A 14,793-nucleotide genomic window follows, 5' to 3' on the forward strand; every position below is an offset into this window, starting at 1 on the left:
GGATGAAAATTTTGAATGAGGAATTTAAAGTACATGTTAAGTGTTGTATGGGTCCTTATGTAGGACCTAGGACCATGGTCCAGTCCAATACCACAAATCAGTTTAAAGGAAGTAAAACCAATTGCGACGTCATTGACAGTATATTTCCTTTTTTTTAAATTATTTTGTTATGTATAGATTAAATTTTATAACTAGGTCAGGAACGTCGGCAGGGGTTGTTCTGGAGGGGTTGTAGCCCCCTCCCAAATTAAAGAATTTTTACTATCTTTTTTAATTTATTCCGAAAAAATATAAAATTTGTGAAAAGCTATGGATTTTAAAAAAAATCGAAAAAATTTAGTATTTTAATTTGAATTTTTGTAAATTTTTTTCCAAAGAAGTTTATACTTGAAATTCTATATTTGAAGTTTTGTCCAAAAAAATAATTTTTTGTGAATAGTTGAGTTTGTTTATTATTATTATTTTTTTTTGTTAATAAATAAATATCTATTTATTTTTTCCAAAAAATTAATTCTTATGAATTGCTGTGGCAAATCTTTGACATTTTTTTCAAAAATTTAATATTTTAAATTTTTTTCCAAAAAATTAATTCTCATGAATTACTCTGACAAATCTTTGACATTTTTTTCAAAAACTTAATATTTTAAATTTTTTTTGAAAAAGTTTATTTTTCTGTCGGCACGGCACGTAAGGATTTTTGATTTTTTTTCCAAAAAAATTAACATTTGAAATTTAATTTTTGCAAAAACATTTAATATATCTTTCTGTCAGTTATTAAGGATTTTTGAAATTTATCTCAAATAATTTAATGTCGAAATTTTTGTGGATAGTCATAGATTGTTAAAAAAAATTGCGAAAAAATTTCAAAAGACAAGCCTCCCGAAGTATAATCCTGCGGACATCCCTCTAGTTAGAAATATAATATATTTGTATTATATTGCATTAGGATAAAAACAAGTATACTTTTTTGCAAAATATGTGGAATACTTTTAATACAAATAACATTTATTCTATTTTGGCTGAATAAACGATCGACATTGTTAGGAAACAGCCCAAAGATCGATAATTAATGACTGATCCCAAGGACTGGGACTTTAAAGGACCGGACCTAAAAGTGGACTGGAGTGAATAAGTACATAGGAGCCTACACATTACACAATACTATGTATCCAGAGAAATTGACTATAATATGAATGATCGATATATTAATGATATTATTGCTGATTTTTTAATTATTGGAAGCTACTTATTGATAAGTAACATGTGGACATTTTAAAGTTCAAATGCTCACTAATATACTGTACCACTCATAAATCTATAGAGTGATGACCCAAAACATATTGTAGCATTAAATTACACCCAAACGATAGCAGAAACACAAGTAAACGTGTTTTATTTTTATATGATGTATCTAAGTTTCAAAATGCCTGTACAACAATAAAAAGTGCAACGTGTGTCCTTTGCCCGTTGTCAGTGTCGAGAAGGCTTCAAAGAACGTTAACATCTCCATCCGGAGTGCCTACAATATCAAGAAGTCCATTACAGCACCATCAAGTCAAGAAGAACCAAAAGTTATGTAGCAATATTAGGCCTGACTCCTAGCTTGCTACCACGTGTTCCACCTCAAGTCATGACCTAAATTCCGTATTCTTTTTCAGTTTGGGGAGTCTTTAAAAAAAATGTATGACTCACATCTCATCCAAATTTGTATTTGCTCCGAGATCCAACAATGAGCACGACCATTATCGTCAAAGGCTATATCTGTTGACTATATTGAATAAAAAATATAGCTAAATGTAGTATTCAAACTTATAACAAATTGGTTTGAGCTGTCTTTTCTTGATTCCATAAAAATCACGTTTTTCATAATTTCATCATGCTAATACGATTTTTGGGTCCCCACTCATTAGCTATGTTTTTTTATTTGTATGTTGGAATTGAAAGCAGTCATTTTTATACAATAAATGACAATGTAGCTATATCAATGAAATTTTGTAGTTGTTTTGCATGTAGTATTGAGCGTGAATACAGGGTGCAGTATATATAATGCTCTCTGATGTGTTGTATTTACATATTTTTATCAAGGAAATAACAATGAAGTTAATATATATACGAATTTTCTCATGTAATATCGAGTGTCTGTATCTAAGGCTCAGTCAGGTAGAGACTTAAGTACTCCCTGGCTCATCCATAAAAAAGTCATATTATAATTTTTTTATCAATCTGTTAATATTATTCTTTCATTTATGAGGGGAGAACATCTATGTATTGAGTTACTATGTGTGGGTTTGCAAATGCAAAAGGGTGAATAACACTAATAATTTTTTGGTTAGTTATTTTATAAATAAACTTTTAAATCAAATGACTGGTACTATCCCTAGGACCTAATACATATGTAATTTTAATATCTCAAAATGAAGTGATAGCACCAATTAATACTTAGTTTGTCCAATGACTGACTTAGTTTTAAAAAAAAAGTAGTAAGACAATTTACAATTTACAAAAAAAAGTTACAACTTATACACAATATATATATGTGTTTTAAAATGCTGAAAATCGATTTGCAATAACTTCATACAAAGTTAAATATGTTGCATTAATCATATTAACCATTCATAAATTAGGATCAGGAAAATAATCGGTTGATAGTTTGAGACAGAAAGATGGGTTTTATTTTTGCAAACAATAAAATTTGGAGCTACAGTCTGACATTGGGGTCTTAAGTGAAATATTGGTCCAAATCGGTCTAGAAAAATCATTTAAGACCAAATTGGACAAAAAATTAGATCTTGAACTTAGTTTCAACAATTATTAATAAATCCATCTCTAGAGTATAATAATGAAATCCGGCGCTTTTTATATTTGTTCTTTAGATTGGTATAAAATGACAAACCATTTTTTTAATTTAAAAAAAAAAAAAAAAACTGAGCCGCAAATATATATCTAGAATATATCTGACTAAATGAAACCTCCACTCGTTTTAACAAAGACCTTGATTTGTGTTGTTGAAATAAAATTACATCTCAACAAATATTATAGATATATAATTGTGCAAAGTTAAAATGTGTTGACCAATTGGAATTTCAAATCAGAAATGATTTTTTGCACTATAACAGTTTATGTGTTTAGAGCTTGTACTCCTCCAGAGCGCATTAGAACTCATTGACTATCATCTTAATTTTTTTTATTAATTGTGTCATAATAAACTTCCTTGTTTTTTTCTAGCTATATAATTAATCTGATCAATTTCTAACAGTAAAGTTCGAACCGATAATACAAAATCCTAAAAAAGTGGCGAATTTATCATACGGCTAAATTTCCTCGAGACAAAATTACTAGCGGCAAAAACTCTGTAGCAGACAAATTTCACAAAAAAAAAAACCATAGAGAAATTTATGCGAAAAAATCCGAAAATCTGAAGCGCCAGATTTTTTCTTAACCCCCGCATATATATGAATGATTTCCTTTCTCCCTTTGCCATAAATTACTATTCTTTATCTTCTCAAACAACACAATATTCATTAATCTAGATATAATGCGTATGCAAATACCTCTCATCCGACAATCTTTTCAACTCTGTTTCTAAGGTTGACATTTTTATGTGAATATCTGTTTTATCACTTTCTGAGAGCCCCACGTTTTTCTGGCTTGATTTACGAATTTCTCTTAATTCATCATCTCGAGTAAGGAATCTCTCATCCATTGTTGCTGTTATACTGTCCAACCTTAGTGAAATAAAAAATAATTTATTTAAAATGGGTTTAATCTATGATTCTATAAAAAAATTCCTTATTGAAATCACTTTGACATTTTCTTAATAACATATTTCAATTTTAAATATTTTATTGCATATTTGCTTTGAAACCTGTCAAGTAAATCGTTTAAGACAGATTTTGGGATTTATAAGGTATTTTAGCAATAATATTGCAAAATTAATTAATTATTAAAATCTAAAAAAGCAATTTAAGGTTTACATTCTGATTTATACTATGTAGTGAAGAGGTTCTCAAACTGTTTACAATGAGATATTGAAAATATCAAGATCTTAAAACTTCAAAATTAAAATCTGAAAGAATTTTATGAAAAAATATGATTAGTTGAGTGAACCCCACTAGTGCTCATATGATATTTAAACAATCAATTTATTATCTTATTACATTTTATTAGTGTTGGTTCAGTTCTAGGACTGCTTTCGTTTTTAGTATTTTTCTAATCGGTTCAGTCTTTTTCACCATTCATCAGTCTAAGCAACTAATAGTCGGTCCTTTAATACCGATTATCTTTTAATTTTCTTCATTCCTAGATAGGATTGAATAATAGAAAGAAAAAAAAATTAATGATACCTACCACATACGTCATATTTTAGTTTACGCTTAAAAAATGCTCTTTTTTGAAAATATTTTTTTTTCACAAATGAAGTTCCATTATATTCTTATAATCATTAGCAATTGTTTTTATATATGAATATTGGGTGTATCTTCTAAAATGACAAAAGGGAAGCCAAAATAATAATTGTTCTGTGTCAAAACTGCCTTGCTTTGAAATCTAGTGACGAAGATTCCTGGTTTGACCCAGAAAATAAATGTGAGTGAGGTTAGGCTCTGAAGGTCATTAAAGATGACTTGGTGGCAAAATTAATAGCCAGGAAATGAAACATCCTATTACGAGCTACAAAGGAGAAAAGGTATTTTTGAACAAGCTTCTTTTGAATGTGTTCACGAACATATGGCCATCTGGCTCCTCGAATCTTAATCTCTTGGATGTAAAAATTAAGGGAGCTGCCTGTAGCTAGCCTCGTAGATATGTGAGACCTTTGGAGTAGCCCATCAAGGCACCATGGTCAAGACTATATTTTTAAGCTTTGTCAACTATTCAGACTTAGTTCTATGTCTTCATTGAGGCTTAGGGAGCCCATATTGAATTAAAAAATGTCGATTTCAGTTATAAATTACTGGAAATAAGCGTAATTTGTTTTCTCTGTTTTCTCATACTAGTTTTTTTAGTAAAGTTTGAAAAACATCTTCAATGTAAACTTAAATATGACGCATGTGGTAGAACGTATAATAATTCAGTAAAGAGAAGCTGAAATGACGTAGTTAGTAACTACGTCATTTCAACTGTTGTAGTTAACATAAAAGATTTATATGTACCGATTTTTGACAAAACTAGTCAGGACCGGACAGATAGGACTGCAGTCTTTTTAGTTTTTAGGACCAATCCAACACTATGTTTCAATTATGAGTAGTCAGGGCATATGTGTACCAAATTCGATACTTACAAATAAACTTTTTGGTTACAAATAAATCATTTCAATAGAATGAGGTGCTATGAAATTTTATCTAACTTGGACAACAATTTTTTGTAATTTTTTTTGGAAGCATATTATATTTTTATGCAGTTTTGTAAAATAAGAGTAATCAGAGAATATCTCTACAAATTTTGAACCATATAGGCATACCTTTCATTTGTAAAAGGCATAATTTTAATGGAAGAAGATGTTGAAATATGAAAAATAATTTAAAATCTTGACAATACTTACTTTCCGTTAATGGAATGCCGTAGGGAATCTGTCATCGATTTCAATTTAAGAGTAACTTCCTCCTCAGAAAGTTGTTGATTCTCAACTTCTTTCTCAATTTCATCCACCTGTCGTTTCATCCTTCCTTGTACAAAAGCCAAGGAATCAATTTTTTGTTGTAGTTTATCCCCTAAAATGGTTGTTGCATTTTTCTCATTATCTTTTTTCTTGAAAATAATAGAAAGAGGAACTTCAAATATCTCAATATTTAGAGTAGGTAAAGTACACCTACATCTGACAAATGACTTTGAATCTTATCATCATGCTGACGAAGCTCCCTCTTCAATTCCTTTATTTTATTATCCAATGCTGTTATTTCTACCATGAAGGATTCTCGCACTCCTTGGATGTCAGGGACCTATAAATGATGGAAAGCTAATCAATACATGAATCACTGGCGCAGGATTGAAGCGGGAAGTAAAATTATATAATGTGGACGTCATCCAGGGTGGCCACAGGGTGATTTTTAGAAGGGTGTGAGGCACATTTTTGTTGAGCTTTTCTGAAAATGTTGATTTAATTTTTTCCAATTTATTTTTTAGTAGAGACAAAAAACTTTTTAATAAAATTTTTTAGAAAGGATAAAATTTGAACAAATAACTTTTTTTTTCTTTTTTAAAATTTTAGTAAATGATAGTAACCTTAACATGTTCCTCGTAGTTGACCAAATCATTTAGATTCTTGTAGTAATAAATGGGCAAGCTAGCAGCATAGAGGATGCATCAAATATTTATATGTACGATCATCACTGTATTTTACATTAGAATTGATTTTACAAAACTCCTTAGTTTTTATAAGAGTATTGGATGATTTCATACAAGATTTGGAGTGACAGATGTATCAAAAGCAAATTTTTTCATTGTTTTAGTCAACTAACTTTCAGCTTCAAAAAATGTGCCTAGCTCTCTTTTTATGTATTTTATCTCTATGCACAAATCCGGTTCCGTGTCTAGTAATGATAAAGGCAGGAATTACTCCAATGGTCATCCTCAACTCCTGGTTCAATAAGGACTTGCACTTAAAATCGAGGGTCTACATCGTTATAATTCCTGACCATATCATTCCTAGATAAGGTGTGGATACTGTATTTATTTCCTTCATTTCATAGTTGCTCCTAGCTAATTTATTGAACCGTTATGAAAGCTACGCTACTTTCCAACCAAACATTATTCAAATTATTAGGGTGGCCATGTTCATTTTTTTTCCTAGCATTTAGAAGGTAAGATCAATTCCTCGTGACGTCATTCGGATGATTTTTTATTTATTTCATTATTTTGATTATCATCATACAAAATTATAAAAATACTAAAAAAATATAATATGTTGGTATTACGATGCAAATATGAATATTTGTTGCAACATATGTGTAGTCTCCTTAATACACATTTCATATATCTTATTTGGCTTAATAAACCATCGAAGTTGTTATTGAAAATTCCAAAAACTGATCCCAAGGACAGACAGTCCTAAGACTGGATAGTGGATAGGATCAAATACACCACAATCACTTATACAAAACTAGATGTACCCATATTGTACGTACTTGCACAATAAAAGAGGATTAACACTTGTTGGGAATTTTATATTGAATACACATAATTGAAATTACAGTTAACATGTAATATCACTTTTCATTAAATAATCTAAGTATTGACAGAGTCTAAAAAAAGAGACCTTTAAAGGTCAGTAAAACAAAAAGAAACATATTTTAAAAAAATTGATAAATAAAAAAAACCAAATTGTTTATCCCAAGAGCCCTTACTTACTATTTAAGAAAAAATCAAGAAGCCCTTATCTTATTTAAAAAAAAGACACCTTATATCAGAGTCGGAAAATTACCCTTTATGAAAAGTTTTTTGCTCCGACTCTGCTTAGAACTATTTGTTAGAGATTTAACATGGGTTACCACATCCACCATGTTTTTTTTTTGCGGGTGCTTGAACAGTCTTGGAATGTTATAAAAATGAAAGTTTAAGAAGTTTTGTCTTTGTTTTTTGTAAACATCTGGTTCGAACTACTCGGTGCGATAGTTTTAATAGTGGCGGCATCCTATTATTTCTAGCTATAAACTTTGAAGTGGAAAATGGAAGTCAGCAGCAAGGATGTGAGCAACCAACCAGACAGTTTGAAGGGTTAAAAAACGACTTGTAGTTGAAGATAACATTGAATACAAATCTCAAAGTGGTCGACCAACCAAATTAATTCCAGAAGCTACCCGAGGGTCCTTTGAAGTCTATCCAAGAATAAAAAGCACTGAGTTGGCAAAGAAAAAATATTTTACCATGTCCACAGTATCAGGAGCCGTAAAAATTACTGCTGTAAGGTTGTTGGTTCAAACATGACCTTTACTTAGTCAAGCTCCAAAAAACATTTTGTCTATCCTCAACAATCTTAATGGAAAGAGGGTCATTTTCTTTAGTGATAAAAAACCTCAGCTATTGATTTTGTCATTGTATTTACTAACCAAACCTTTTAAAATTTCATAAACATTTAGAGATACTTTAAGTGAGAATTTAAGAGCGGATCAATAGAAAATTTATTTCTAGAACCTTTTATTTATTTTAATCTTCAAACCTCAATAATTTTCCCTTTCATAATAAAAAGATGCTCGGATTTAAAATGTTTATTTTTGTTTGTAAGACTGAAAATACCATGATAAATTGAATTGTAGAAGCACGAAAATTAATAATGCGGCATTTTCTCTCCCCTAAAGTTTTTTTTTAAATAACAGAACCTCTTTATCTTGAATGGAAAACTATCCGCGTATAGTGCGATCTTTTTTTTTTTTTACATTTTGAGAACGGAAAGATCAAAACTTTATTGTGTTATTCTCTCTTTTTTCCCCAGCCTTAGAAAAAACTTAATTATTGTTTTTTATAGGCTACAATATCGTATATTATAATTTAAAAAATTATTATTGATTTATTTTAAAAATAATATAAATAACTTTTGTCTCCTTTCAAACTTTGAGCTAAATGTGCTACCTAAAATGACATTGTAAGAAAATGAATTTTTGATATGTTATTGTCTTATTATGTCACAACTTTTTCAAACTAACCGTAATCGAAATTCGAATTATTCAACTCATCTCCTAAATGCTATAAAAAAGTTATATTTTTCCCCAATCTGTATCATTAAAATATAAATTGTCAAAGCGAAAATTCGACTCATTTAATAATTATTCAACTAACTCAACCGACATTAGAGTACAGTACAGTAGGGGAACGGAAATTGTTTTCTCACCGGAACTTGACTTGTCTCCGTCCCTTTCTTCTCCGGTTTCTTATTTCCAATCTCGATTTGTAAGCTGTTCATCCCTATACGTAGGTTATCATTGATATCCTCCACTCGTGCCTCTAAAACTTTATGCCTTGAATCAAGTTCTTCCAAAATGCGATCATAGTTCATTGTATTTTCACCCCCCCATCTCACCAACCTGCTTCTCCAGCTGTCGACGATCTGACGTCAAATATTGAATTCGTTCTTGGATTTTGGCATTTTCAGTCTGAAATATTTTCCGTAGTCCTTCCACATTTTCCTGTACTAAAAGTTTATTTTGAGAGGATTCCCCCTCTGTTTTTTTAAGGAGATTCAACTCGTTCTTTCGTCTTGTGCTCTGTTCCTCCAACAAATCCTTTTCTATCTTACTTAACTTATTTATCAATTCAGGAGAAGAGTTGTAGGAGTCCCTGATAAACGAATGAATAGTAAAGCAAATATGAAGAACTTCACATCAAGTAACTTACCCTTGTTGTTCAGACATTCTTTTAAGATCCGCTTCGAGGCTTGATATTTTAATAAGGATGCTTTGTTTCTCAGATTCACTCATGGATGGGGAATCTTTTAGAGTCTTTCGTATATTTCTGATTTCTTCATCTCTTTTTCTCAAGCTATCATCTATTTTTAATTTCAGTTCATCCAACCTGAAAGCATAAATATATCCCTGCAGTTTATTTTGAAATCATTCCAGTAGTTTAATATTTTTTAAATATTATATAAAAATATTTTGACATCTAATCAATAAATGTAATACATTGAATGTAAATCATATTTATATTGGAGTTAATCTTCTTTTTTCTATAACATGCATTACTTATTTCAATTAAGCAAGCAATCCACTTAATTATATTTAATTTCAAAACTTTTTGAAACAGCTTACGTTACTTTTTTATAACACATTCTATAAGAAAAAAAAGTAAAAGTTAATCTCAAAAATCAATCAAAATCGAACTTTTTTGGACAGCATATTTTTTGAAGTGGTTATACAAGGTATATTCTTTAGTTTTAGCTATAATATAAAGCAATGAACAAAAATATGTGAAAAAATATTAACTTTCATATATGATCCTTCGTTTTACTGGAGTTTTGTATGATTAGACACATTTTATAGGATCTGCTTTCAATATAACGTGATAAGTAATTTCAGTCTTGAATGTTGGATAGTTGTTATCAATTATTATCACATTAAATATTTATATATAGAGCTATTTTACTTTCAAATTTGACCCGGAGTCCAAATTATACACTAAAAATGTTATTTTTTGAAAAAGGCATTAAAGGCCAGAGCCAATACGATAGAAAATTTTAATGGAAATTTTTGTGTTCTACGGCTTAAGTAACAAGAATAAATGTGGATTTTAGCCAGTATAACCGCCTTGCGTATAATAACACAATTTAGTTTCTTAGGATTCAGATTGCAGCTGGCAAGGATAACGTCCTATAACAATTTAATCCATGCAAGCTTGATCTTCTCCTTCAGCTGCAATACTATCCTTAACCCTCCATTACTGAACGTCATTTTTTACATATTTAGTAAACTCAAAATTAAACCAAATATTAAATTAGTAATATTTCCATACTTTTAATTATCAATGAAAATTATTAATAAAGATAAGTTTCTTAAATTAATCTTAATAACAGGAATAAAGTTGTGGTTACTATAGTTAAAACATTCTAAGTTTATTTTTGATGAACATTTCTAAGTAATATCAGTTCGTTTGAACGAATTTTAGGTACTATAATTGTATTAATTAATTTTAATCTAGAAAAATAGTTGATATTACATTAGTAGCAACGCGTTTATCTTAAATTGAAAAAGGAAAAAAAGAAAGAGGAAATTTATCTAATGTATATTAAAAATTGCAAAATTTACGAGTAATTCATCAAAGAAAATACTTTTTTTCAACAATAAAGAGTTACATTTATTTGAAAGGATGTTTAAGTATCTTGTAGAATTTGGGGTTCAAAAAATCCCAGTACACTAACAAAGAAATTTAACTTGTGTCATTTATTCCAAAGGCTGATATATTAAGTAAAATACAGACAATTTTACAACCTGCAGAACTTTCTGCAGAAGTTTTGACAAATATTATTTTTTTTGCCCAACTTTGTACGAGTTTTGATCTTTATTATTAATAGTACAACACATGGGAGTCACTTTGTATAGGTGGATAAACTTATTCATATTCGAAAAAGAACAACTCCATTTTCGTAAATATAAGTGGAATAATTCTTTGTTTCCTGTTAGTAGCTAATTACTTATTGTAGAAGAAAGGTTGAAATTAGCTTGGGAACCTTTTGGAAAAAAATTTGAAATAGTTAAGTTATGTTTTTTGTAGAAATGGGAACTACTAATACTTACATCTTCTATAATAGTTTTAATTTTTGTAAATAAATTTTAAAAACTTATTATTGGGGAGAGAGGTCTTAGCCTCAAAAATTATCAACACCCTAATGCATCATTTGTGTAATTTGTTATTATTATTATTATATATATACATATATGTGACGGGCAATGTGTAAATAAAGCATTTTGCAAAATGCCTGTTTGAGCTGGCAATCTATAAAATTTCTAATAGAGTGGTCAATGCTCATTTGAAATTCCTTTACATTGTCCGCTGAAATGATTGTGGGTAATTTGATTTTGATTTGAACAATTCATTGCTAAGTAATTTGATCATGAAGGATTTGATTATTGCAATTGATTGCAATCAATTGGATACTGTAGTTTATTTTCATTGACATTTATACTGATTCACATAATCAAACTGTTGTATGATAAGAAATTGTCACGAGAGACTCAATTCTATTTTTTTGCAAAATGTACCTCCAAAAAAGACCCCTTTCAATATCACTATGATAAATTCCACCCATGGTTTGCGCAGAAGAACTGCAAGTTCAAGAGGTGGATCATTACCCACCGCTACCGCTATCCTGAGTCTCAAGGAACCCCTATTACTATGCTATGATACACCCCAACCCAAAAATTGTGCAAGCGAACCACTGGTCCAAAAGGTGCATATTTCTCCACCGCCACCAATATCTAGTACCCCTTTTGATATCCTATAATACGCCCAATCTACGGGTTGTACAAAAGAACAATAGGTTCAAGAAATAGATAATACCCCACCGGTATCCCTTCCTTGAGCATCAAGGACCCCTTACTATATCACTCCAGCCATTTAATAGTGTGAGTGATCTGTTGGTCGAAAAGGGAGGTCATTAGCCACCCCCACCGCTTCATTGAGCATCAAGAATCTTCATTGTTCACACAACTATGGGATTAAACTTTTTTAGGAATTATACTTAGTGAGCCTTGTAGAGCTATTTGTAACTTTGGTGGTGGTTTATGACCGTCATGCAGCTCCTCCACAACAAGAGGGTTCAGGTGTTTTTTAGTACTATATTGTAAGCCAAAAAGGTTAGAAATTTAAATGAACCTGATAAATATGGGTATATCCGGATGACTACTGCAACAAGTCAAGATCTAATAAAAATTCACATTAGTATTATTGATTGGTCAGTCACTATATAAATTTATTATCTCTGGGAACTTCATCAACATTGAGGGAAAGACTCATTGCAAGGCTCAAACTGCTTTCTTATATTGAGCTGTTTAAGACATCCCCCCTAATATATAATATCTATTCTCTGCCACATGGAAGACAACAGCCAAGACGTAGAGGAGATCTATTTTTCCACGGTCGATACTTTGAACTTCGACTTTGACATATCTCAGTCCTCCTTAAACTGTCTTGAGGAGAGTTGCATTATCCTGTTTGCTTATACTTCTTGTTAGCTCGTCTCTGTTGCACTTTGCCATTTTGAGAAGATTGTCAATTTGAGCACTTCAAATATGTCTAATCATCTTCATTTTCCCTCGTGGCAACGCTTGAAGTTTCTGAAGCATGGCATTTAAGGAAACAGATTCAATAATTTTGTTGTCTGGATACATATTTTGATACCATTCTTGTCATATCTATGCCCTCCACTTCGGGCCTTTCCTGGTCTATATTTCCACACGTCGTCTTTATATCACACTCTTTTGATAAGTGTAAGCCCTCAAATCCGACCTTTATCAGATGGCCATCCATTGGTTGGTATGAAATTCCCCCAATATCAGACTGAAAGCGGTGATTATGAACAAGCCACAGTCCATCAGCCAACTTACTTGTCTTGTTGTCACATAATAAGATTGTCTTGAATGTCTCCATTTTCTCTCTCTCATATGATCCCTGAGATTATGAGTTATGAGGATTCCTATGCACAACCCATGAGCCAAGGTTTAATTTATAATATTACAAGGGAATTTAATGCTCAATGAAGCGATGGTGGTAGCTAGTTTTTAATATCCTAGAATATAAAAAAGTATCTCTTACCTTGTCAGGAGCCACTATCAAAGTAATGAGATTGCATTTGTGGGTTTGATAGAAGAATTGGTATAATTAGTATTGTTAAGATCGTATTGATAAAGCGGTAAGAAATATGACTAATTAGGACCTGGAAATTTGGCCACCCTCCTCTTTAGATGCACACCCCTTGGATTACTCTATGTAGGTGCGTCTGGAGGATAGGGTGTGTGCCACTCCTTACAGGAATGTCAAGTCTATAGATACTTTCATAAGAAGGAGTGGACCAAGCTCGAGTCTGACTATATATTCAAGGCTGCCAGGAATTTAGTGCTTGTATTTGTGATAAATATTAAATTGTTCCGTTTGTTAAAAGATTTAGGTCCGTACGAACAAAGCATGATAGATATTTCTCTGGATACTGCAGTTTAATTACATAAAGGAATTAATGAAATACAAATGGGATGGTATCGTAGGATCTCAGGGAGGAAGGAGATTAAAAAATAAAAGAACAACCCCTTAGTACGGAATTTGCGTCAACGTATGCACAGGTATTCCGAAGATCCAAAAAATATCTAAGATCTCCAGATTATTAAATATATTACGAGGGGGTGAATGTGATAAACATTGTAATTGTTCCGTTTGTTGTTTCTAATATACATTCATAATTTTACCTAGATAAAAGAAAAGTAGTAAACATCGAGGGGCATATGCAGGATATGGAATATAAGTTGTACATATTTATATTAATTACGTTTGTTTGTAGATATCATTATAGATTGTAGACATAGTTGATTAAAGCCTAAATTAGGTTACAACTGTATTGATGCAATTATTAGAGCTGAGGGAGCACATATTGAATAAAAGTTGTGCCAAAAACTATTTTCAGATGATTTTTTCAAATAAATGGTCTCACAAAACCTCTCGTTTAAGTTTTACTTTTGAAAAATTGAAAAAAAAAAAAAAAAATGTGTACCAGAAGATAAGATCAACCCAGTGTTAGATAGTAAGTTCACCGCTGCACGTTGGAGAATCTTTGTTTTCGCAGAAGTGTCTACCTTTTCTCTAAATTAGGAAAATCAGTCATGGGGATGTACTGTGAGCCCGTACATTTCCCTATTTGGTAAACTATTTTAAACTGGAATAAAGCATTGGAGGATAGCATTTTCCCTCTTGAGAAGAAGGAAGTCCACGGGAGACATGTAGGCTCGACATTATCCTCCGTTTTCGTAATCTGATCTGCTCAAATCATTGGCTGAGCACTGGAAAATTTGCAACAGACGTTCGTCTAACGTAAAAACTGATCATCAGATCCTGATAAACGATCCAGCGAACAAACTGCACTTGAGTATCTGGATACCCCACAAATTGTTGGAGAAGAACAAAACAGACCGTTTGAAGTGCTGTAAAACCTTATCAGGTTCTTCAAAGACCACAGATTGATGCTCTTGCCCTCTCAGATGTTCATACAGGATTAGAAATGGCTGTTTTGGGAGTCTATGCCATGAAGTAAAAAGTAATAGATTATATACACAATACTATGGTACACCCCATATTAATAATGATTCTTCTGGCAAGTACCTTGAC

At 31.2% G+C, this 14,793-nt stretch overlaps 1 protein-coding gene across 1 annotated transcript in view; it reads right to left on the bottom strand.

The window, feature by feature from the left end:
- Nucleotides 1-8,993: 8,993 nt before the first annotated feature.
- The window catches only part of LOC121118722 (uncharacterized), a 93,517-nt gene continuing 87,717 nt past the window's right edge, over nucleotides 8,994-14,793 (bottom strand). The window contains exons 8-9 of the mRNA XM_040713314.2: nucleotides 9,325-9,501; nucleotides 8,994-9,267 (exon numbers count right to left, since the gene is read on the bottom strand). Of these exons, the coding sequence (XP_040569248.1) occupies nucleotides 8,994-9,267; nucleotides 9,325-9,501 (451 nt within the window). The remainder of the gene's footprint in view (nucleotides 9,268-9,324; nucleotides 9,502-14,793) is intronic.

Source organism: Lepeophtheirus salmonis, chromosome 1 (genome assembly GCF_016086655.4).
Source record: "Lepeophtheirus salmonis chromosome 1, UVic_Lsal_1.4, whole genome shotgun sequence".
Classification (NCBI taxonomy): Eukaryota; Metazoa; Arthropoda; class Copepoda; order Siphonostomatoida; family Caligidae; genus Lepeophtheirus; species Lepeophtheirus salmonis.